The sequence below is a fragment of the Manacus vitellinus genome, unplaced genomic scaffold, assembly GCF_001715985.3.
Source record: "Manacus vitellinus isolate BGI_N305 unplaced genomic scaffold, ASM171598v3 scaffold_25_pilon, whole genome shotgun sequence".
NCBI lineage: Eukaryota > Metazoa > Chordata > Aves > Passeriformes > Pipridae > Manacus > Manacus vitellinus.
The window spans coordinates 5300589-5326564 of NW_021939882.1; the positions used below are offsets into that span (position 1 = coordinate 5300589).

The 25976-nt window shown below is 46.2% G+C and overlaps 1 protein-coding gene across 1 annotated transcript; it reads right to left on the reverse strand.

The window, feature by feature from the left end:
* Nucleotides 1-590: 590 nt before the first annotated feature.
* On the reverse strand, nt 591-15554 carry SPRY4 (sprouty RTK signaling antagonist 4). The gene is made up of 2 exons (XM_018073700.2): nt 15432-15554; nt 591-5057 (listed from the first exon to the last, which is right to left on the reverse strand). The coding sequence occupies exon 2, from the start codon at nt 5008-5010 to the stop codon at nt 4117-4119; it is 894 nt and encodes a 297-aa protein (XP_017929189.1). The 5' UTR covers nt 5011-5057; nt 15432-15554; the 3' UTR covers nt 591-4116.
* Nucleotides 15555-25976: the final 10422 nt, after the last annotated feature.

The window sequence follows — 25976 nt, forward strand, 5'->3', positions numbered from 1 at the left end:
TGGTGATGGTGTTGGAGCAGACCCCATTGCCAAATGCTCTGTGTACAAATAGCACAGGCTCTGCTCCTGGAAAGGAGAAGCAGGAGAGCAGGCTGTGGGTCTGAAATGTTAAGGGAGGCTCTGTGGGATGGGGGTTGGCAAAATCCCTCTGTGTGGTGGGGGCTGCTGACTTTGGGGTTGGTTTTCTTTAATGTCAGCCCAAATTTTCACACTGAGGGTTGAGCTTTAGCCCTGTGGAAGAAGCAGCCTGACTTCCAGGCAAGTCTTTCTGACATATTTAAGAGGTGGAGGGAAGGAAGGAATTATTCCTACAAGTGGACAGAGAAGGATATTTCACCTCACTGAGGAGCTGGCTCTTCCCATTGCAGGTGATTTGTGGGATAATTGGAGGATGAGCCCCTGACATGCCAGGTCGTGGGGCAGAGCAATCCCAGCATCACTCTCAGTTCCTTGGCAAGTCTGGAGAGCATCAAATAACCAATTCTGGGCTACTCTTAGTTTGTATTTTTAGAATAATTGCTATAAACATTCTCTGGGATTTTTTTTTTAAAGAACCACAACAGCCATTTATATATTTAACAATATATATTTATATATATATATAATTTCTAGATCAGTACATTCATCAGTACTTGTTTTTCTTCACAAACAGAAGAACTCTTACAATAGTAGACTTTCTAAAATAAATACTATTAAAATAGAGCTTCAAAATAAATATTCTATACAAAGAAAAACCTTCTGTGGTAACGTTTCAGGGTGTACATGTGGTGGGGTGGTAAGAGGAGAAGGGGGAAACATTTCTCAGCGTGTCTGAGCATGGGAGGGGAAGGGAATACCCAGTGCTGAGGAAGGGTGAGGGCTCATCTGGGTGGCAAAGCTGGTGCCTGGGGAGCCACAAATTTGGTGAGTGCTCCTAGTGCCCAGTGGGTGCAGTGAGGGTGTATTTGTCTGTTGAAACTGCTCTGCTGGTGCTGAGCTCCAGCTGGGGCTGTGGTGTGGCATTGCCAGCACCGTCAGGTCACCCCTTCTTGTTTTCTGGGCTGTTGTGTGCGGGCAGAGGACAAACCCTGGCATGAACCTGCTGCAGCAATTAGCAGTGCTGCAGTAATTAGCAGTGCAGGCGCCCTGCCATCCCCCTCCTCCTCCAGCACCGTGCTGTGGTGCCACAGCACCTGTCCCGGGGAAAACCTGCCCTCACCTCCACTCTTGCCTTTATGGTCACCCCACCACAGTGATGTGGCTGGAGAGCCAACATCACTCCCGAGGTTTGTGCTGATTAGCAGCTGCCCCTCTGTTAGTGGGGGGACCCAGCTCGTGGGAGGGTGGCAGAGCTGCCACACTGTGCTCGCACTGGGGTGAGGTGAAAGGGCACCGTGACCAAAGGACATCTCAGGGGTGGCAGGAGACCCAAGTACCTTCAAAGGGGATGGGGGAATGGAGGCGTTGGGGTGGGGAAAGAGAGGGGAATAAGGACATTATTGACAGGAGCTGTACCCTCTGTACCCTCCGCCAGTGCTGCCGGCAGAGCCCCAGTTGTGGCCAAGCCTGCCCCTTTCCAAGTGCTCCATACAGGGCTCAGCACCTTCTTGCCACCCCTTGGGCTGGGAGCTGATGGAGCAGAGTCTGATGGCTGTGCCAGGAGCTGAGGAGAAGAGGGAGGGTTGCTCTGCTACATTGACCACTGCTCTAACACATCCACTAACGCTTTACAGCCTTCCAGCATGGGATCAGCTAACAGGGTTTATATATTAAAACAAACCAACAGAGAAATAGTTTACAGCTATGTACAATGAAAGGAAATCCATCTGGGATTGCTGGGTGTATGTACATGAGTGTAGATTGGCACAGTGGCAACCACTCCAGCGTTGTCTTTGCTCACAAGGACCATGCAGCCAAGCCATGGGCTTTGCTAGTGCAGATTTTCAGCACAAATCCCCCAGGAACAGCCAGGGACAGAGGGTCAAAAAAGCAAAACAACTTTGGGTGGAGGCCATTTGGACATGTGTGGTCCCAACAGAGGAGGGCAGCAGGTAAATACCTCTTCTGCTGTGTTTTCTAGTCTGTTTGCATCTTAGGAAAATGATTTCTCTTATTAAATACAATACCTTATACATTCAACCAACAGTTCAGCTAGTTTGGGGTTGGTTTTCCTGTTATCTTTTCCCCTCCAATTTGTGCAAGATAATAAACACAGCTCTGGATCCCTACCTGCTTCCTGGTGTCCCCATACAGCTAACATGAGGCTAAATTATAGGAACTGTTATCTGGGAACAGACATCATATCCCTTTTTCTATGATTTATCACGTACAAGCTAACAAATGTTATAAATATAGAAAGTTTGTTGTTTTTTTTTTCCAAATCTCCCCTTCAATAAATATCTACAATTAAACTTAACTAAACCCCAAGTCATCCAGGTGAGCTGAAAACCAAAGACACCAGTCCCATCAGTGCACTCCTGCCAACCCCTCACAGTGGCTGTATCACAACCAAGCCAACGGGATTCCTGGAAATGCTACATGAGCTCTGCCTATTGCTTATCTAATTAGAGATGACATTTCACTGTCACTGCTGTGCATTTACTGAGGAAATCTCCTCTAATTAAGAACGCAAAAAGAGACTAGATCAGTTTTCTGCATGCAACAAGTACCTACCTACTCATTAGAGTGTTGCATGTTTGGACAAAGATTTTTTGTTTAGCACCTTGTAGTTGTCAAGAGAGAGGGGTTATGGTATCCTTGGGAGGGGGTTGCTGCATCCTAAGAGAAGGTAGAACCAGCCCTAGGATGAGTGCATGGACACAGCCAATGATATTTGTATGCTGAAAACCATGGGCACATTTGTTAACTTTGCTCTCTTCCCTCCCCTGGCTTTCCCTAGGGTGTGTTAACACTAAAATAAACATTAAAAGCATTCTTTACATTTAAAAAGACACTTTTGTACAGAGGAGGCAAAAGTCCAACAGCAGCAATAGGGATGGGGGAATGGGCTGTACTTCAAGCAAATGCCATTCATCCCTAAGACAAAACCAAATAAAAATCTTAATATTTAATGAGCAAAGAAGAGCTTGTTCCAGGAGAGGAGGTACTGGATTGAAATCCCTAGAAAAATACACCTATGTGCACTGTACACTTCAGGTTTTGTGATTTCTTACCAGAGCTTAAGAGATTTAGAGAAACAAACACTGACCATCTTTGCTCTGTGGTGTGAGTTAAGATTCCCTTTGCTCCAGCATCGGGGAAACGAGCGCACACCTCGGAGAAATGGGATTTGGCAAACATCCTCCTGGAGCGGGTCTGTACAGTTGATGGAAAATTCATATTCCATTGAGTGAAACCTGATGCTATAGATCAGCTTACAGGCAGGAGGACCTGATGTTGATACAACTGCCTGAACACATCCTGCTGCTATTCCTCCCAGGAGGGAGCAGGACTGCTACCATCTTGCTTTAAAGAGAGGGTCCAAATCAACGTGGCCGGGTGGGATATGCCTAAAGGGTAAAAGACCTTTCGACAAACAAAATGTATCTTCACTTCTGGTTCAAAAAATCTTTGAGGGACACAGAAACCTTTTGAGAAACACGTACTGTGTGTGCAACCAGCCCTTCCAGTGGTGTGCAGGAGGGGAAGGAAGGTGGAGGGAGTTACCCCGTCACCTTCAACAGGCTGCTGGTAGCAAGTTGGGAGTTTGGAAGGAAAGAGGAAACAAGAAGCCCGCCCTGAATATGAATCCAAAGCAGCTTTCTGCAGCTGGGAACGGGTATTGCTTGTGCGGCCGTGCCTGCCAAGCGAGCAGTTAATGGTTCCTGCGGTGCACAGGCACCGTGAGCAGCCGTCCGTCCAAACTGGGAGATTTTAAGCAGCTGTACTTCATGATGTACGTAGGTTTTCAGCCTTCACTCTGCATTATTAACATTCCTCCTTTGGCCCCATCTATTTAAATTGTGACCAGTTCCAGAAACCCTGAATAACCCAAAGTGCTTCAGTTCGTGGAAATAGTTGCTTCTGCTTTCTCCAAAGGTGAGAGGCTAACATTCTCCTCAGAACACAGGTTATTAAAAAAAACCAACACCACCTGGCTCCGTGGAGCCTCCTCCCACTCCCCGTCCTCCCAAACTATCAAAAGGGCTTTTCTGGCCCTTTGCTCTCTGGCAATGCCTTGCAAATGACACTGTTTGTGTTTTTGCATCTGCATCCGGGCCGGCTCACTTGGTCGTAGCATCTCTGGGACAGCTTGACGCAGCCGGTGGCTGGCAGGTAGCAGAGCAAGCAGGGGAGCACCAGGGACAGGGCGCTCATGAAGGACCAGCGGGCACAGCAGTTTGAGTGGGAGCAGGAGCAGGGGTGGTCGGCGCAGGTGCCCTCGTCGTCCTCGTTGGTGCAGTGGTAGAAGACGCCCTTGACGAGACACATGCAGGTGGAGTAGTTGACCAGGTTCTGTGCCGAGCAGAGACACTCTTGGTTGCACACCCAGCACGACGGCAGAGTCCGGGGCAGCGCACACTCCTTGCACTTGCATTTCCCACAGGCTTCGCACAGCAGAAAGTGCTTGTCCAGTTCCTGAGACACGGGTCCCTTCAGGTCCAGGGGTTTGCAGTTAATCACCTTGGGCTGAATGCGAACTGCTCGGGGGGAGGACTGCTCTGCCACAGGCACTGGGGCCATGTGGTCCAGGAGCCTTTGGTCTGAGGATGTGCTGCTGCTGCTGCTGATGGAGCTGGGGCGCCCACTGAACGAAATCCAGGGATGGGTGACATCCTGCTCACAGCGCTGCAGGTGCTGGTTGGTCAAGACCAGTTCATGGGGGCCTCGAGGACGCTTTTGGGCTGCCAGGTGGGAGGCGGTGGGGTTGTCGGTGTAGTCGTTCTCGATGTGGGTTGTCTTCATCTGGTCGATCGGCAGGATGGTGAGCGGATGCTGCAGCCGCCCATAGGGGATCCGACTGTCCAGCAGGGGCTGGACCATCACAGAGTTGGGGACGACGGTGATGTTGTGGGGGATCCGGGGCTCCATTGAGAAAGCAGTCTGGCTACTGGTGAAAAAATCTGTGCTTAAGTATCCTGGGGGAAGGAAAGGAGAAAGAAAAGGGGTGGGGAGAGAGAAGGACCACATGGTTATTGAGGTATCCTGCAAGCCCAGCCCACTGGGGATCTTCACCGAGACTGGTTGTTATGTAGAAGGTCTTACAAGGTAGAGTCCAAGGGAGTCAGAACACTTGCCCAGGTATAAAATGCCTCCCTCTTCCTTTGCTACTGTGTTTCTCTCCCTAACCTTGGCTTCTGGTCCTGGCAGGGTTGCAGTCACAGCAGGCTCCTGAACTGCCCACTCAGGGGTTTTGCTGAGGCAAAGCACATCTCAGGGCTACTGGTGTATATACACATGTGGGTTTGCCAGCAAACTCCCTGAAATGACTTATCTAAGCTTTGGGGGTTTTTCCCAGTTGACCCTGATCCCTAAAAAGGATCCTTGCATCCCTGATGCAAGATTGTGGCTTGCGAGAGCATTGGCGTGGTACAAAGGTGCTTCGGAGCGTGGGGCTGAACACCTATCCCTGCTAACCCAGAATCTGCCTGTGGGAGGATGACTTGGTTTTGGTAAGGAAGTGTCCCATCTCCATTGGGAGCTGCTGATTCCAAAGGCTGCTTCATCTCTCCCGCGGGAGGTGGAAGCGCTTGCTCAGCATCTCGTCCGGTGGCAAACCACGGTGGGAGCCAATGGTGCAGCACCCAGAAGAGCACCCACATGGGCCTGGCTTGACCCATCACCTCACACAGGTAATGAGACACTCTTCTTCAGCCCACTAAGTGCACTAATATTTAGCTGAAGTGCTGTTTACCAGCCGTTCTGGCTGAGCCGTCTATTGCCGCAGTTTCTAATTTCATTGAAAGAGTGCAATTTATCCTGGAGTCGATCCAAAGATTCAGCAGCGGCGTAGGACAAGAAACCACAGGAAGTAACTAAACTTAAATCAAAGAACGGAAACGACTCGGTTCAAATTTAGAAAGTGCACATTGTTTTCTAGTAGATGTGCCATTTCCTCACGGGGTGACCTTTATTCATAAATAATATAATGCTGGAGATCAGTTGAAAGAAGGGGTGAGTAAAGCTTCAGAGCAAGTCACAGGAGGGGAAAAGCTGCTGGTATCAAGAAAAAGGGAGTAGTGAACAGCTTAAGGCATTGCCAGTTGTTTGTGTTCAACAAATTAACCTTCTCCAACAGCGTGAAAGATTTGGACTTGGCAGTGCTGGGTTAACAGCTGGACTCAATGATCCTAAAGGTCTTTTCCAACTGAAATGATTCTGTGATTTTAATATCACGGCAATCTGAAAAAATGTCAGGAAAAAATTGCATCCAACTACAACAAGTTATACACGAGAAGTGTGTGTGTGTGTGAGTAAACGTGTGCACTGCTGCAAGAGGACGTCCCCCCTAAAATTAACACAACACTTCAAAAATTGGGGTGTGAACTAATTCTGCATTTTTGCAAGGAGGAAGGGAAGCGCTTTTTTTACCCGCTGAAAAATGCTACGAGGGTCCGCGGTTTTATTTGCAAATCCTTGCTTTGATGGATCACTTGGCGTTTGGGGTTGAAAATGTGCTGCTTTTCCCGGGATCAATAGGAGGGAGGGAGGGCTGACGCCGGATGGGCCGGAGCGTGGGCAGGACGGCACATGCCTCCTGGGGATGCCGGCACCGCGTCCGGCCTGCCGCGCTCCTTTTGTCCGCTGCACAAGACCAGCAGGAAGAAGCGCTTTATCGAGCAGTAACGATGATTATTGTCATGCAGCCCTTATGCTGTTTCTCTTCCCCCAGTTAAAATTCTCTGCTGGGTCTTAGCCATTCATTTGAATTTTTTTTTCTTTTTTATTTCATTATTCATAGCTCGTTGACATCCTGACTGGAGGAACAAGAGAGTTTTTAAAGCATCTATTCCTAGTTACTGTATGTAAAAGAACAAAAGCAACCAATGATTCTGACAACTATGGGACACGCAGAGGGAAAAGAATTTGATTTTCTTTTGTGCATCAAAATCCAGTGTCATGATCTAAAAAGTATCTGCTGCAAGTCAGAGTTTAGCAAAATCATCAGTTCTGTGTCAGTTACATTTGCAGAGATATTTTGATTTCACAGGTTTTTTGGGGGTTGTTTTTTTTTTTTTTTTAAGGAGAAAGATGCAGCTGTTTTGGCTGCCAAGAGTAAGTGCAGCAGAGCTGATCTTAGATGGAAGGTAGCTGTAGGAAATGGTGGCTCACTGCACAGTGTTACCAGCCTGTCTGATCCTTCACGTCCCTGCCAGCACTGCCTTCGTGGCCTCTCCAGAATTTTTAAATCACCTCTAGCACAGGGCTCTATGTGCTCACTTCCACTTGTTACCAACTCTCTGGAATCTGCTCCACTCACCAGGTTTCAACTGTATCCATGGAGCATCATTTATTTTAAGGTGCCCTGTGTGACAGCACACAGAAGAGCTGCTCTGGCCAGGCAGTGACCTGGTTGTCCCCAGGACAGCACCTCTGTCCCAGGGTGGCACATTAAGGCTGTTCTGCACTGCTGTGGGGAGCCCCTCGCCCTGGCATGGGAGAGCAACACCCTTGGAGTTGGAATTTAGGCTTTAGATTAACTCTATAGTCACCCAGCCTGCAATGGTCCAGAGCCAGCAATGCCATCACATGGAAGTCATGTCCCTCTCCATTAATTTGGAGAGGGATTATAGCCACAGGCACTCTTAAAACACCCAACCCCCAGCACACAGACATGGCCATATGCAGGCAGACGTTAAAGATGGCTTATCTGAGATAATGCTAATCAAGATTTCAGAGTTAATTACCACAGAAAGGAGAGGCACCCTGCACTAAACACCACACTTGAGGATAGTTAATGTTAGAAGTTATTAATCAACTTATTTCAATATAAACCAGTTTCAAATTGTCTTTTTACCAGGCAAACTATTTCTGAAGGGCAAGGGAAGCCTGACACTGTGAACTCAAAGACCCTGCAGGTGTCTGGACACAGGGTCGACTTGGAAAAAACCTCTGGCATGAAGACAGACAAATAAGATCCAAGTCTCCCAATTCCCAGAGCCTTGTTCTGGACACAATGTCTCTCTGGCTGAAGATTGCCTTAAAACACCACAGATAGGCACCCTACTAGTTTTTGGTGCTTGGACACATGGTCCTTCAACTTCTGCCCTGCCCTCTTGTTCCTGTGTGGAGGGTTTCCACAGTTAAATACTCTCCCCTTTCAAGCTACTCTTAACAGACAAATATTTCTGATGTTTATGGAATTTTCTAAAGACCATGACTACGTTGCTGCTGCTGGTCTTGTCACCAGAAATTCCAGCAGTGCAGTGAGATCACTGGTGACAGATCCAGATCAAACACCTCAAGTGCTGAACTCAGGAGTGAGCTGAGTGGTGTTCATCCTGCAAGGAGGCTCTTCTCCCCTGGGATCTGCCCAGATGACAACAATGGCAATATTTTACGGTGTGGTTGCTTCAGTTTTTTGTCTGTGTGTGTCCACTGGCACGTGCCATGAGCACACCTTTCCATCAGCTGTTTGTGCTTTCAGCCTTATATCTGCATCCCACAAAAGGAAAGATTTCAGCAAAGGGCACTGGGCACACAGCGCTCCATCTCTCATGGCAAAGGAGGAATCCAGTCAGGTTAAGGATTTGTGCTGGAGCAGAAGGAAATCAAGAAGCCAGACAATTCCTGTGGAGTCTCACATGCTGTGATGTGCCTGCCTGGATACCTGCATGGGCCCTGGTGACTGCTGTGGACAATCCTCCAAGACATTATAACTTGACCTTTTCTGGTTGTTGTACATCCAGAAGCAAGACACCACTCCCCTCACCTCCCCACCAGGAACGACTGTGCATGTGGGGTGTTTGCCAGCAAGGACAAGGTTCCCTCGAGCAGCAACACTGGTAATGTTTGGGATGACCTGGCAGAACTTTAGACCTTGAAAAAGGGCAAGAGCTGAAGGGGCATAATTTTGAGGCTTCTTGCTCTGAAGGCAGTTGAGCAAGGAGGGGGTTCAGAGTGGTCAGTGGTGTCTTGTAGTTGCTATTGTTATGTCAGGTGTTGGAGTGACCTAATTGAGCATCTGGCTGGAGCTGGTGTGTGGAGCATCCCCGGGTAGATGTGGTGACAAACATGAGCCACTTGGTTTGGGGAGGGAAGAAAGAACAGGCTGGGCTGTCCATCTCCCTCTCTCTTCAACTAGAGTGCCTGAATCTGGCTGTGGAGCCAGCCTGGCTCACAAAGACAGGGACAGTTACCAGAGATGAACTGCCAATGTCAAACCCCCCAGGGAAGAACATTTCTGCTGGGGGGGCTCATTGGCTGTGCTAAGAAAGGACTGAGGTTCATGATGGCAAGGGCAGCTGGGTATTGCTTGCAGATATTGAATTCATTGCTCAGATTGAATAGATTTAATATAACAAGATGTGTCATCTACAGAGGATTGCGGATAAAAAGAAAGAGAAGGGATAGTAAAATAGAATAGGAGATGTAAGATACTTAAGCACCATAACTTAGCAAAAGCTATGAAACTTTATGCAGTGCCTTTGTCATCCACTGCACTAGACCAGCCTGGCTGTAAACTGTATTTCAATTGAGAAAAAAAGCCATACTGAATACAAAATTAATTAATTTTTCATAATTGGTAATTACAGATACAGCATTAACACAGGCATGAATTCACTGGTTGCAATTGTACAGGTAGTGTTCTTAAAGTAGACAATAGGAAGAAAAATTCAAGAGTATGTTCTTACATTGGTAATTTTTCATTCTTTATAGGTTAATGAAACAATGAATTTCTTTTCAAAGCAGACATGTCAACAAACTCCCATGCAGAGAGAAATTTCTCTTCCGCCATGCCATCCAGGGACTCACCACATACAATTTTCAAGTCAAAATATACTTCCTTCTAAGGGAGTAAAATTGGACTCAAAAGTCAAGTTCGTACACGTGCTGCAGTGTTTGTTTCATCACTTCATCAAGATATTGCCAATTTAAAATTACTGTTGTACTGGGTAATTACAAGTCCTAAAGTTGTAGGAAAGCAACTGTTATTGTAAAGTGTTTTGGTATTATTTTAGACTTGAAAGTTTTGTAAGATTCTTTAATCACATGAAATTAAAACAAAAGGCATCTCATGTTTTAATAGGTTTTCAGACTTGCCTACATAATTTTAGAGAAAGCTACATCCTTGTAGGCAATTCCATGAGAAGTCATATAAACCCCTGGGAAAGTTTGTTCTCATTAATGTCTTCAGAACAATTTTTGAAGCAATAAGGTTCTAACATCTTTATTTTCAAAGTAGAGTTGCACAACACATCTTCCAATTACTGGAAAACAAAATGGATCTTGACGTAAAAATCCAGTGAGTGCAGAAATGTATAACGTTTATAATTGTCTCAGTTACCCATTAGTTAATTTCATTAAGTTCTTTCTCACGTGTTTAACAACATTCCAGATGTTTGTGGTAACGAAAGAATCATGAGAATAATGGACTCGAGTCCAGAGGTGGGTCCCATGTGGAAGCAATCCTGGACAACCTGGCTGCTGTGACTGATACCTCCTCAGTGCCCACAGTGAAGTCAACAGGAAAATGGGAAAATGTGCTTCCACAACCACCTCCTCTCCACCTAGCACCAGGCACAATGCACCACAGTTTTACCCAACCCACTTTTGTTAAAGATGTGGAGAATTTCAATGCGGGTTGCTGACATAAAAATGTCTAAAGTGAACCTTAAATGTCATAGAAAAAAAAACCCAGAAGCCCCAAATGTGCTGCTTGGTGCGTGTTTGCTGAGAGAGAGACCACCAGTACGGTCAGGGAAGTGATGCAGCCACCAAAAACCCCTTCTGTCCCTAGTAATCTGTGAGCACCAGATCAGGGGCCACTTTATCTCTTTCTAATTAATTACACCTTAATTACACCTCGTAAGCAACCCATCCTTTCTGCTGTGTCTGAACAGCACCAGTGGCAGGGAAGAGGTGTTTGCCTCAGCAAACCAAGATTTCTCCTGGGGTTGCTGGTGCTGGATTGTCCTCTCCATGTCCTGTAACATCACTGCTGGCTCCTTTCTTGAGCCTGGACCTGTGCCCTGTAACATCAGGGAGCTGCTGAACCTGCTGGTTTGCCATGCTGCCCTTTGCCAGGGCAGTGGTGGCCAGTTTATATATATATTATAAATTATATTGTTTATAACAGTGCTAGGGAGATGGAGAGTAGTGGTGTGCAACGAGCCACCTTCTTAACATAGAATCCTTAGGGTTGGAAAAGACCTTTAAGATCCTCAAGTCCAACATACCATAAGCAGAGTAAAGCAAAACTGAGTTTTCAATAAGAATTTCCAATTACAGGTTTCCAAGAATTTTCCAGCTATTGAAGAATCACAAGCTTTTGTGAAGAAGGGACAGAAAAGTTACCGTGGACTGATAGAAGGCTGAGCCCTGCCCGATGGAGCCCTGCACTGGGATGGTGGTAAGACATCAGCTGCTCATTTAGGGATCTGCTGTGGGTCAGTGATGGTGGGTCAGACCACAGAGCTCTGAGTCTTGGTACCTAACAGCCAGATATCACACCTCCTCTTGGTTACTATGATACTAGACCTGTATTAGATCAGATATCAGGAAGAAATTCTTCCTTGTGAGGGGGCTGAGGCACAGGTTGTCCAGGGCAGCTGTAGCTGCCTTATCCCTGGAAGTGTTCAAGGTCAGGTTGGATGGGCTTGGAGCAACCTGGTCTAGTGGAAAGTGTCCCTACCTTGGGCAGGGGGGTGGAACTTGATGAGCTTTGAGGTCCCTCCCAACACAAACCATTCTATGATCCTTTTATCAATGAAAAAGCTGGATTACAGTCTCTGGAAGAGGCATTACAGTCACCTCATTAACATACAGGCAGCAATAGCTGCAGTAAATGTACTGCAGAAATCCATCTATTTTCTCTCTGTATGGGACACACAAATTTCTGAAACAATAGTGCCACAGGAAGAAAACAAGAAAAGCAATAGAATATCTAGTCTTAATGGAAGAAATTAGCATAATTGAAAACAATATACTTTGAATAAGTATAATTCCAAGGGCAGGCATATATATTTCAAGGTCTGTGCAAGCCAAGACAGTTTAGAATTGATGGTAACCAGTGCAAAACCAGAATGATCACGACTAGTCTCTCTCCTCCAGTGATTTGGTTGAAAATCTTCTCTAGAACCTTGGTCACAGCTGCACCTGAGCTTTGGGAAGTGCACAAACCCCTTTGCTGGCTCTGCACAGTGCTTGGAGGCCAGGACCCAGCAGTGGTCCACAGCTCCTCCTTACAGCTGTTTGGAAATGAGGGAATAGCCAGGATGGGCACTGGAAATGAAGCCAGGGTGTCTGGTATCAGGGCAATCCTTGCTGTCAAAAATTACCAGCAAGGGGAAGATCCACAGGGCTTTGGAGAGTGGATGCACCAAGTAGGGCGGCTGGGGCTGGAGCTGGGGCTGGAGCTGGGGCAGGGCGTGGACTGGGCAGGATGGTGAGGGACAGTGAGCTGAGGGACAGGGCTCACTCCCACCCAAGTGATCAATAATGGATTCGTTTCCTGAGGCCCAGCAGAGGAAGAGCTGGTGATAAGGGAGCAAATTCTATGATTGCCTTTGTTTGGAATTAGGGACATCCTCTTGTGACAAGGGACACTCTGCTCCTGATGCAAGTCAAAGGCTTCAATAAAAGCTTTTATTGAGGGAGACAACACTTGGAGTTAAAGGAGACCTTGCAGCAAGCACATGTTTTTAATGTGGGATTAAGAATAATTCATAAGGTTGGAGTTCATTAAGACTGAGTTAGGCTGTCTGGATTTTGAGTTGAACTGTAAAAGCTTTAAAAAAATGGAAAAAAAAAAGCTTTTTTTCCTGTAAAGTGTGTATTAATATTAACAAAATATTGACATGCATTCTTTTTGTTCCCCTCCTTAGCAGCCTTATCTAGCTAGGGCCAGCTAGAATTTTCTCTACAAGTAATAAGGGGAAAAAAAAAAAAATTAGAAAGCTTATTAGGGAAACCTGCCATTTTTAAAACGAGACACTAAATTCTTGCCAGAGCATGGAAATTCAGAAGCTGGGAAATGAGACCTGTAGACTTCCAAGAAGCTGTCTCTGTCCAGCTGAAATCTGTTCCTATGGTGCGAGTGAATAAAGCACATTTTGGCCCACTGACGTTCAGATCTCTGGGCACTCAAGTTTCTTAGTCAAAGCTTTTTATTGGATAAGAACATTTCTTCTAAGGTCAGAAAATTAAGTTCAGATATGATGCATTAAGCTAATAGTACTAAATGATAACCACATTAGTTGGATTTTGTATTTCCTTAAGGAAATATGTTGTATTGCATTTAAAAGGGATAAAACCCAAACATTTGTGCAACTGTTTGCCTATAAAAAGGTAGTTTTTAGTACTGGGCTGAATTTGAAAAGTTGTATGGCAATATGATTAATGAGTTTTTTTGCTTTTACGGTTAGTGTTTTTTTTTCCCCAAAACTGTCAGAACTGCAAATTAATTATTACTGTAGTGTTGCAAGGGATGTGCATTTGATTTCACCAGAATTTTTTTTTTTTGGCCGGGGGGGGAGGGGATGGGAATTGCTCTTTGAGTTGTTGCATTTCCCAGTGTGATTTGGGAATTAGTCATGATTCCAGGAAAACAGCTTTTGTTTTGCTGTTTCGGGAGGAGAGCAAATAATTTCTCCCCTGCACATACCTCATGGAGAATTTCAAAAGGACTGCAGTATTCAGAAATGGTCCTTTTAATTTTATAATCCCAATACAGAGTCCCTTCCAGCAACAGAAAACACAGTAGCCCATGGAAAACGGCACATTTATCAACGAGACATCCCCAGTGGGGTTCCAATAACTGAGAACAACCCCTCCTCCTGCTATCATTCATTTTTATATGGAGAAGGGGGAAGCCAGTCCTCAGGATCATTGTGATTCCGTGCACAAATTGTAGCTTTATTCTTTAACCCAAAATAAAGGGAGAGAGGGGAAGCTTTAATATTGGGAAAGCTGAGGTTCTCTTTACCCAATTAAAAAGCAATTTCTGAGCTGATTCTTGCCATACTCTCCCCTTGGCATGGTATGGAAGAAAGGCAGCAGCTGGAGAAGTTTTAAACAATCTAGAACATGCCTTTTCCACTCTGGATAATGCAGGGATGCTTTTCCTTTTCTCTTCCTTTCTCTCCTTCACCCTTTAAGGAAAAACTTTGGGCTATAAAAGATTTAAATCATGAAATCAGACCCTTGGTCACTCGAAGAAAAAGAGTGAAACCTTTCTCCCCGTGATTAACACTGATATTCATTTGCACTTCCATTTCCAAGGTCTGCATTCCCAGTCCCGCTTTCCTCTAAGACCTTAGTGCCTTTTATATGCCCCTTTCTGTTTTTTCCATTCCCCTCCTGATAATGAATTTTCAGAACATGTCGTCTCTAGGCTTGTCTTTCTCCTGTGACGCCAGGACTGGTACCAGAAAATAAAATCCTGTCTTATCTTTGCTACGCAGTTGGTAGAGAAGAGCAGCCAGGACAGGTTTTTCCTCCACATATAGTATGTTTCATATATTATATGAAATTATTCCAGGTACACATTTTTATTACTCACCTAGCCTCTAAAATACATCACCCATCCAGATTTTAAACAAGTGTACAGCAAGGCAGGGGAGACAACAGTGATGGAATAAGGCACTGAGGCCAAAAAAAGGAAAAAAGACTTGTATGAAATAAAATGCTGAAGAGCAAAGGTCATGCAGGAAAGGACTGACACACGAGTGGCTGATCTCTGAAGTGTCCTATTATGGAGACAGCTCAGAACTACTTGACACTAACAAGACAGGGCTTTGGAAAAGAGAGGAAATGCATATAATCCATTTTCATATTCCATAGCAAGAAATATCCAATTCTGACCTGTCAGGCCAGGTGATCATGTATTTATGCTCCTTTTTGGGGAAGGAAGAAGGGATGAAGGACACGCCATCAGCAGAAAAAAGACCCTTATTCTGCTGTAAAACCCTGCAAACAAACCCGACACAAGTGTGGTGAAACCTGCCTGCCATATATGTACAGCAAATGCAGATGTTGATGGGAGAACGCAGAAAAGAGGTATAAATCAGAGACACAGGAACACAAATGGAAATTCTGCAAGAAAGAGGATATTTCTCCAGAATGCCAAGTCTCCTTTAGGTTGGGAAGCACCAGGCAGCTCTCCACTGTACATGATTATAGATAATCACTGTTAGAAAAGTCATAACCAGAAACATGCTCATGATCAGTATCTGTAAGGAGCAGCCAAACACATCTAGAACGAGCGCAGGATTTTCCCTCGGGGAGCCGGCTTGGCTTTTTCTACTTAAAACATTTTAACAATCGCTCGCAAGCGCCGATCTCGTACTTACTTTAAATAATTCAGCTAAGACCATCTCTCCATAGGCGAGTTAATCCCAAATGCGAGGCGGGCGAAGGGGGGCCGGACCCGGGAGAATCCTGGCAGGAGGCGGCAGGGACCTGCGAGCCGCGGCGCTGTCAGCGGCGGCCGGCGGCGCTGCAACCCGCCGCCTGCCTGGGAAAAATGGCTAGTTTTTATGAATGGAGGGCAGCGGCCGCTCCTGCGCACGCGCACGGCCGCCCGACTCTATGAAATGGGTGGGCACCGCGGCGGCACCGCGCATGCTCCGCTGCCTTTTAAATGAATGGGGGCTGGAGGGGAGCGCGGATGCGGCTCCCGAGGTTTTGTGGTTTTTTTTTTTTTTCTTTGCTTTCTTTTTTTCCTCCCCCCCCTTTTTTTTTTTTTTTTTTTTTTTTAATGAATGAAGGGCAGCGGCAGCTGCGCATGCACCGCGCCCCCGCCGGGCTGGAGGTAACGGGCGGGGGTGGGGGCACCGCGCTCCCTGCCGCCGGGGGCTACCGCCGACACCACCCCCCCCACCTCTGGCCCTTTCCCGGGAACAGCCGTGAGGGTGCCCCCGGCCCCTCGGGCACCCCCAAGCCTCCTCAAGCCGCCCCCCCGGCCGGCCCATACCCCGCCGGCAGCGGGGCGAGGGGCGGCAGCTCGGGCAGCGCTTCCCGGCGGGAGCCGGGGGTGTCCCGCGCTTGTGCGGCCGCGGGGGACAGGGACGCGTTGGGCTGGAGGATCTGGCGATCCCCGATTTAAGGGTGTGCGACCGTGAATGAGGAGATGAGAATGATTCTCCCTTAGCGTTCGGCTTCGTTTCCCTGTTCGTTCCTTTCACTGCAGCATCGTCACACACCCCGGTCCATCCCCTGTGCCTTGCGGCTTGTGGCAATACCTAGATGAAAATGCAAGCACAAACCCCAGCTGCGCGTTGTGTGTGCAACCTGTAGGTTTATTTTATGGCTCTTATCTCTTGAGAAGGAGAGGAGGGGGCTTAGAGCTGTGTAGGTTACGCAAAAGCATCGAGAGGGAGAATCTGTTTCATGGACGTGAGGCCATTTATGTGCCGTTCTCAGCTTTGCAATTTTGCCCAATGTTCAGCTTTTTGTACATCCTGTCGGACCTCACCCCAGCGCTCCGCAGGCTGTGGGAGGCAGGTCCTCGGGGCCAGATTTTCTAATGATCCTTAGCAAACCACTGCTATTCTGCTGCTCCATGTTGAGCTCCCCTGAAAACCCTGCCCGAGGCGTGTGCCGAGAGCTCCGAAATGTCTTTACGTGCTCCAGTTCCGTTCAGCAAAAGGAGATCTCAGTTCCCAGCTGGCGCGGAAGCAGCTGCAGGTGGGGCCTCGGGGCGTGCAGTCCCTCAGGATCCTCAGAGACAGGTTGCTTTACGCTGAAAATGCATTAATGATGCATTTTTAATATATTTGAAGAGTCATCTGCAGAGTACAAACCGAGACCCTGCTCATTTCCTGCCATATTTATGGCATGTATATTTGAAACCTTGCACAACGCTGAAAAAATACCTTTTATTTTTTTCGTTCTAATGTGAACAATGTATCTTACTGCAGGTACGAAACAAGGAAGATTTCTTTCTCCAAGAAAGATTTCTCCCTCTAAGAGTGTGTGCTTTAGGGCTGATCATTTCGTTACATGTGCATTTGTCTCTGAGGGCAGAGATATTTCCAAGTGGAAGCCGTGTTATGGGTCATGGGCAAATACAATTTAACAAGGAAAGGACAGAAGATGGAGACTCTCTAAAGAACAGCTTTTCCAGAGGGGTACATAAAATGTTACTAGCCTTCAAATCCACTAGATGGGTAGAAAATAAAATAGAATGTGGTTGGTAAAAATGTTGCTTTGTTACTGGTTATGTTCTTTGCTGGAAGGACAGCCAGGCATAGAAATTCGATGTCTGTGATTTTGGAAACTGGCAAATAAATAGATAATGGAAGAAAATACAATTTAAAAAAAAGCTTATACAGAGAAAAAAAATTAAAAAATAGCATCTTGCTATATTTAGTGCTGGAAACCAGCTCAAAGATGAGAGAATCGAATTCCTAAGCACAAAAAAAAAAAAAAAATAAAAAAATATCTCATCCCATCATTTTACACCACTGGCACAGGATAAATTCTGCACCTTGATTTGAGTGCTGCCAGCGTGCAGTAACATTGCAGCAGTGGGAGAGTCAAGCATCTCTGAACCAAAGGCTTTTATCTCTGAATGCTGAGTTCTGTATTCCAGGGCCAGATGCACAATACACGGGGGGAAGTCCTTTGTTGCAGTACACTGAGCATCTCCCCACGAGACCCGGCCGCCTGCGTGGCGACGGCAAACGGCTCCGTGGTAGCAGGGAAGGCTGACGCTGTAATTACACAGCAGCTCCAGGCACAGCCCAGCCAGACCCTGCCCTCCTGACAGAAAACCCCAGCAATAAAACTGAAAAAAGGAAATCAAAATTATTATTCGTGTGTGGAGGGGTGAGGAGGAAATGGGGTCTGGCTGTATGGTTCTAGGGAGAGAAAACTTGGAATATTGCTGGTATCACTGCAGCTTGATGGAACCTTTTTAAGCATGGAATTGTGAGATTGTAATTCTTGGAGTTAATTCACCTCTTCCCTCTCCCTCTATCCTTAACATACATTTAAAATATTTGATTAACTGTGCCCTATGGACAGAGGTTTTTCTTGCTAGATCTTACTCTGGTTGATACGCTCAGGCTTTGGAATTGCATGTGGATTCCTCCAATTCCTGTTTGTACCAGCGGACTTGGGTCTGGGTCAAGATTCTGAAGCTGAGCTGTGGGTCACTGAAGCAGAAGCCCGGCGTGAGGGTGGTGGATAATCTGCACTCTGGAGCCTCCTGGCTCCTCTGACTTCCCTCTGCAAACAGGAGGATCTGGAAATGCCTGAACTGCAGTGCTGGGAGGGCTGATGTCTCCCCACCTCTGCTGCACACCTGGTGCTCTGCTCTGCTTCCCAAATCTCCCCAGTTCTTCTGTGCCTGTAGGGAGGAGACTGTCCTTGTAACAAGGGTTCTGGGGCTGATAGAGTGCCAGGGAGGAGCACTGTGTTATCATTGTGGGATTCTGGAAGCTGAGGCTGTAAGAGGAATAAGACTTATCCTGGGACATGTAATATGCTTATACATGTTGGCAGTGCTCATGATACCAAACTCTACACTCCTTTCTCATGCAGGAAATGAATTGCTCACTCATTTCATGCACATTTAAACCCTGAAATGGCTGTAGATTTTTTTAACATGATTTCTTCCCTGGGATGAATTGTGGCACTGCCACACTTGCCTTGCCCCCTCTGAAGTTCTTTAATTTTGTTCTTGTATATCCATGGAAAAGCCCGAGTGGCCTGGGAGAGCTGGGTCTGTGTGAGTGCCTGGCAGCCACCGGCAGCCAGCTCCTGGGCTCCCTTCGGAGCAGCTCACGTTGGAACGTGGTTCTCCAGATCTGGCTGTGCGAGTGTGGGCTGGCAGAGCTCCAGGCAGGGCGTGTGTGTCTTGGCCCAAAGCTGGCGGTTTAAGGAAATGCAGGGTTCCTAATCTGCCATCAGAAAAAAGCAAATATGCAGGCAATTTAGGAAAGTGAAAGTGCAACCCCCCGGGGAACGCGTAACTCTGGCTTTGGAGGCGTTCTGAATGTGTAGCCATGTTCTGTCTTAAATCTTTGGCCACTTGGCATTTTACTGTCTTTAAGCTGGATCAGGAGCAGATGTGTAGACTTTATCTGCTGAGGTTTTCGTGTTCCTCCAAATCCTTTCTGGCTGGTGTTGGGAGGCTTACGGTAAGTCGGCGTGGAAGCAGCACTCCTGCGTGAGGAAGTAGCTAATTCCCTGTCTCAACTGATACTGCATATGGAATTTTCTAATTTGCTGGCACTGTGTACAAGTTATTATGGAAAAGTGGTTTGTAACCTTGGAACCAAAGGGTGCCCATATGGATGGTTTTACCCTCTGTTGGTGATACAAGGAGAAGAACTTTTTCCTTCTTGTTATTTGTTAATAATTTCTGTGTAAATTTTAGTGTTGGAAACTGTAGATTAAAATTTCCTATTAGTAATGAAAAAAGAGAATTTCAGTTTTTTTATCACCTAACTCTCAGAAATACTTGACAAAACCTGGAAAACTGAATGTTTATCTCTTAATCCACTGACACAATATGCACCTTACATGGAAATGCATTGCTGCAAAATCCTTCTGGGGCAGCAGCACATATTCCTGATGTGTTAGATGCTTGTGATGCCTCTAGCCATAGGGAGAGTAGGAAAGATTATCCTACTGATAATGTACTGATGTATTGTGCCAAATATTTGTCATACATAAGTCAGATAAGTAGTTTGGATGTTGCTATAGGAATTCCCCTCCCCTTGTACATTGCTACCAGCAGTTACTGTGCTGGTCTGGAGATAAATAAGAGGGGGTTGGTGTGGAATGACAAAAATGTTGGGAAAACGGTGGCTGCTGTTGGCAATGGTATTGTGGGCTCTTGGTTGCAACCTGAACTGGGTCTGTGCTGAGATGCCAAACAGAACTCAGGTGCTACAAAAGAGATGCCAAACAGAAAACAGAAGTGCCTGTTTAGCTGTGGAGATATTGGGCTGAGTGCAGGTCTCACAGGGCTGTGTGTGAGCTGAAGATTGGAGGAATCTGGGAGGATGGGAAATGATTGAGCCTTTTGTTCCCCCAGGAGATGCCACTTCTCACGAGCTTCCTTCTGGATTCCCCCGGCCTCTGCAGGAAGTAAGCCCACCATTGTAACCCAGAAAGGATGGATGTCACATTATCTGTATGTGTTGGGTAGAGAGAAGTGCTGGGCTCATCTGCACAGCAACACATCATGGAAGTGTTCCTGTGGTTTATCTTGCTGCCTTGAAATGCCCTGGAACAGAGCAGGGGCCTCTCCCCCACAGCCAGGCTCCCCAACACAGGGCAATGCATCCCCTTTCGTTATGAAATCACCTCATAAACTCTGTAAACTGCCCTGGGGGTGACTAAGAATCGTTATCTCTGTTCCAAATGAAGCTCTCGCAGCCATCCGCTTCTGCGGCACAGATGAAAGGTCTGGCCTTCCTCCTCTCTTATCAGGCACCTGTTGTTGTATCCAGACATTACTCACATCCTTGGAGTCACATCTTGTTTTGCATAATTAACGCCAACTGTTTCATTTCCTTCCTTCCCTTGTAGTTCTGCTCTGTGGCCTTACCTGGCTGTGGAGACGTTCAGTGTTATTTTGAGTTTTAACACAAGGAATGGAAACTGGCTTTGGTTTTCTTTTCAGGGAAGACGTGAATGTTTTACTCAGGTATAAGGGATGGTTTTTATCTTGAACTGGTGCTGCAGCTACACTCTGTGGTGGGAAATTCCGTACCAATTCCTTATGAGTGGTATAAAAAGACCTGAAGTAAACCTAAACAAAAGTCTGTGCAGCAAAGTTGGACTCAAAAAGTGGTAAATCATAGAATCCTAAAACGGTTTGGGTTGGAAGGGAAAGCTCATCTCATTCCAACCCCTGCCATGGGCAGGGACTCCTTCCACTAGACCAGGTTGCTCCAAGCCCTGTCCAACCTGGCCTTGAACATATAAGGCATATAAGGGGTTTTTTTTGAGGGTTTGGGTGTTAAACTTCTTTATTTTTTATGAGTGTATCTGACTTGTCTGGCAACTTTAATTCCACCTGAGTGCACTATCTTTTGCTTTTGTTTTTTTGAGTTTTGCTGTTTTGAAGATGTTTTCTGATTTATGTTTGCCGTGTGGTGGCTGTTTTTTTGTCTCAAAATCTGAACTCAGTATGTCAGAGCAATTTGCCATTCACTGAGATCAAAAAATCCATTGAGATAAATGCAAGTTCTGCAGCTGGTACCTGACCAGGATGTGGATTTTGGACTGGCTGCTCTGCAGAGCTGCAGTTTGCACAAATCCTCAGGGCAGAGAGCAGGTACAGCCTGGTTGTAATGGATAAACAGGACTCTGAGACTGCTGTGATCCTTCCTGCTGTCCAGCTGGCAGAACAGCAGCGCTTGTTATCAGGCAGAGATTCTAAGTCTGAGATATGGATTTTCCCATCTTAGGCTCCAGGTCTGAAACTGGACCTGCTGCTCAATCTTCTTGGAAGGGCTGTTCGTTATTTTCCAACCTACAGGACTCAGGCATTTGATAGTACATCAGTGAGGGAAATATTTCAGCCACTTCTGATTGACTAGATCATCTCAAGGACCATAAGCTGGGAATATGTCTATTTTTTTTTTCTGAATATTTATTTACAGTTCAGGTCAATAGTCTCCAGAAACACAATTCTGCTTACAAACGAAATTCCTGGGCTGCATTCCCAGGCGTTCCCATGTGACTCGAGCATTTTTAGCAACTAAGTGAACAAATGCAAACATATTTTCAGGGCAGGGGAAGTGTTGCTATCCACATTCTCTGTGAGTGCCTGGGAGCCCTGGCCCCAGATCTCCTGAGATGTGACAAGTCAAAGGTCCCTTCTGTGAAGCTTCCCGTGTCTGGGGACCCTGGCAGGTCTGCCAGGGGAGCTTGGCTGTCCTGCAACTGAGTAATGCAAATGGAATAATTCCTCTGTCCCATGTCCCCACTGGACATGTGGAGCTTTATGGGGATGCAGGAGCTCGATGGGTGGGGGACATGGGCAGCCCAGCTCCTCTCTCCCATAGCCCAGTCTGTGAGTGCTCAGCCCTGCAAGTTTTAACAAGCCTACTCCTGAAATACCCTAAATTGTGGGAACCCCCTTGGGCCCGCCAGAGGCTTCACTCTTGTCCCTTTTGTCACCACCTGTTTGGGCAAATCTGCCCAGCTGCTGCCAGATGTGGCCAATGGCCTTGATGGAGGCAAGTGGTCCCCTGGCAGGGCACAGCCTGTCTCTGCTGGATCTGGAACAGCTGGGAATTGTCTTTCTGAATGGGTTGATGGGCTTGGGATAGGTGTATATTTGCTTTTTAAATGCCAGGGAAGAACTGATGCCACCAGCTGGTACCTACTGGCTCAGCGCTCTCAGCACCCGGTCACTTCACCTGTGACTAAGAAATGAATTTTCATATGGAGGAAATGATGTTCTCTGGAAAACAAAGCAACACTGTGGAAAAGTCCTGACCTTAAAAGTCATGTTGACCATGCAGCAGTGCTTCACAGGCCTCTTGGTGTCTGTATTGCTATAGCAGGCCAGTCTGAGCCTGAAAATCTGAGTATTGGGATTGTTCTCACTTCTCCAGTCCGTGAAGAGAGCTACAAATTATTGACAGCAGCCTGAGAAAATGCTGCATCCTTTCCTGAAACCCTTGCTAGTACCCAGATACGTTTTGAATATGAAACCCTCTAATTCCTTCCTAAGAAGTCACATAACTTTTCACTGCAGGTTCCATGATGTAACTAATGAACAGCAAAGCAAACACTTAGATATCAATTGGCTTTTTGCACATATATTGAAGTGATCAAAAACAGACAGCAACTCAATCTTTGTTTGACAGGGATAAGGCCTACCTTCCACATGATATAGACAGGGATGCTGATCACAAACAGCCACACTGAATTAATGTATCTGCACAAAAGGTCAAATAAGTTACTGTTATATTCTTGCTTTTCCCCCCTTCTGCAGAATTGAGCTTTTCCCAAAAATGAACTACATCAAAACGATCTCTGAGGTCTCTTCAGTTAAATAATCTATTGCCAGCTTTAAAATATTTTTTGCGACCAATTAGTTTTGATTTGTTGGGTAAGTTGTTGGGGCTGTTTCTTTTAAAAGAGCTGAAGTCCTGCAATGCAAATGGCTAAATCACTGGATCTGACAGCCAGATTGCCCAGGCACCGTGAATGTCTCTTTCCTCTTTCATTTCTGGCCTGCAGTTTATGAAACTTGGAGCAGAAAGGCACATATGTAATCCCAGTGTAGCTGCTGCAATGGTTAATGGTATTACTGTGGAGTAATTTCTGTTATTTCTGAGGTTAAAGTTTAAAATGCAAGGACTTTGCTGAGGTGGTTGTCTGCATGCTGTGGGTAGCAGGGGCTGTGTGAAAAACAATTGGGTTGGGGTTTTTTAATACCATAAAATCATTCAGTACTGTAGCTCTTTGCTGGTTCCCCAGGATTGGTGATTATTAACTAACTGCATATTTTAACTAGAGCTCCTTCGAGCCCTGTAACATCAATATGGTTTGTGTGGCTCCCATTTTCAGTCCCACACAATCATTTTTAACTCGTTTTGGTTTTTGGAGTCAAGTGTCTCTGTAACACATATCACAAAGGAAAAGGGTGAAATGTAACATTTCATTCGTGATTTATAACTGCTGAAATAAGTTGCAAGTGGAAATATTCCTTCAAGTTAAAGCTCCTTCAGGAAAGTACTGTTCTTTGGGGAACTGGTGCAAATTTGTTCCAAATTAAGGTTTAGTGTGAATGCTCCAGTGGGTTGATAGTGTGTTTTCCTCCCAACATCGCCTTGATGGACATAGGTGAGGGGGATCTCCCCCTCCCTGCAGGATCAGCTCTGATCCCCCTGTTTTTCCATCCCTCATATGTTTACTCCTCCACAGGCTATGGCAGTAGAACAAAATCAACCCGGCCCTTCCCTCTTTGAAGTATCGTTGGGTATTACAGAGTCACATAATTGTATATAATTACCATATTCTAACACTTAAATATTTTCCTGACTAATTTCCTCCTGTCCCTGCTTTGAAAATACCCAGATTATATCCATTAAAAACTTACAGAAGGAAAATTTGGGATTTCAAAGGAAATTTTTTTTTTTTTTTGCACTTAAACCCCACTTTTCATTGTGGCCTTAACCTGTTGCCTTTGACAAAATTACTGGGGTTTAGTGTTCCGTAGTGGTTTATTTTTTTCTTTAAAAACCCCATCAGCCCACAGCACCCTCATGTTGTATATCAGGATGTTATGACAGCTTTGCTGGGCCGAGTCCAACACTTGATGCTCTGTCAAAATACCCATCGTTTCCTGTAGTTTTGCCTAATTAATGGTGCAGTAATGTGGAAACTTAGAACAGCACCAGAAGGAAAAGTAAATGTAAATGATTTGCCTTTAATGGATCTCAAAAGCTTTTTTTTTTTCTTGCTTTGTTACTTATGAGCTCTTTATTGGGCATCTTCTTGTTCTTCCTTTCTGCTGTTCCTGGTTCTCTTCAGAGTTTTTCTTTATTCCTACAAGTCAGTGACTTACCAATGCCAGGGACATGCAGCATGAAGATGAACAGCTCAACACCTTTCAGGTGATGGATTTACTCAGCACAGTAATTAGCCTTGCTGCTGATGAACGAAAGCAGATAGTATTTGAAATTATTAAGAGTTTGCTTTTCAAAGATCTGGTTTTTTGGCCTCGTGGGGGGCAGATGGGAAAGCACCATGTCAGTTCTGGGGTTTGGCAGGAGAATTCAGGCTCAGGACCCCTGTGCTGTTCTGAGAAGCCCCAGTACAACATGGGGCGATGTATGGGAAGCTCTTCTGCAAGCTGGTGCCATGTGGGGGTAGGAAGTGGTCAACTTTGTGTCACTTTATCCAAGCAAACTGTTCAGTATTTGAATGTAGTGTTGACTTTAAGGTACAGAAAGGTAAAAACATGGGACCAGGGTGAGTGGTGTTGGTAGTTCAGGGCTTGCTGCACCCCCTCTCTGCAGGGTCCAGGTCCTTCTTGGCCCTTCCCAGCAGTGGCATGTCCAGGCCAGCCTTGGACAACCCTCTTGAAGCTGGCTTGCCTCCTTCCACCTCTCCTTGCCACACACTCTTGGTTATCAGGATTTTCCCACACCTCGAAGCCTGTGTCCTCTGCTGCATTTTAGCACTGTTACAATGTTGTTCATTTAATACCATCCTTTTGTTTGTGCCCTTCCTCAGCTTCCTACTCTTTGAGTAGAATACTGGTAGCTTGGGTAAAGCATTTCCAGAGCCTTTTTTTCCTGCTGGGATTGGTGGGGGTGAAGTGAGTCTCAGAGCAGTCGGAAAGGTGGACATGGAGTGACAGGACAGGTGGAATCGATTCACATTGACAGAGGACAGGGTTAGATGGGATGTTGGGAAGAAATGCTTCCCTGTGAGGGTGGGGAGGCCCTGGCACAGGTTGCCCAGAGAAGCTGTGGCTGCCCCATCCCTGGAAGTGTTCAAGGCCAGGTTGGGCAGGGGCTTGGAGCAACCTGGGATAGTGGAAGGGGGCTGTAATGAGATGAGCTTTAAGATCCCTTCCAACCCATTCTGTGATTGAACAGGATCTAATTGGTTAAGAAAAGGCCTGTGTAGCCCCCAAGTCAAAGAATCCTCACTCAGGTGCCCTGCAGAGCCACGCTGGCATCAACAGGAGCCTCCACCCTCCCCAAGCCCAAGGTCAAGGGCACCAGCTCTGCTGCGAGGCCGGTGCTGTGTGTGCCAAGACCTGGGAGGACGCAGGGACGAGCAAGCAGAGTTTGCTGATCCTGTTTTACGGTGTTTTGGTTAGCTTAAAAATATTTTGTTGTGAGAAACTCCAGATGGATGTGGATGTTCTCAGGGGTGGAGGGAACAAGTGAAGGGAGAAAGTTAGT

Coding starts and splice junctions, on each gene's coding strand:
- SPRY4 (XM_018073700.2), bottom strand. CDS start 5,010: ATGGAGCCCCGGATCCCCCACAACATCACCGTCGTCCCCAACTCTGTG.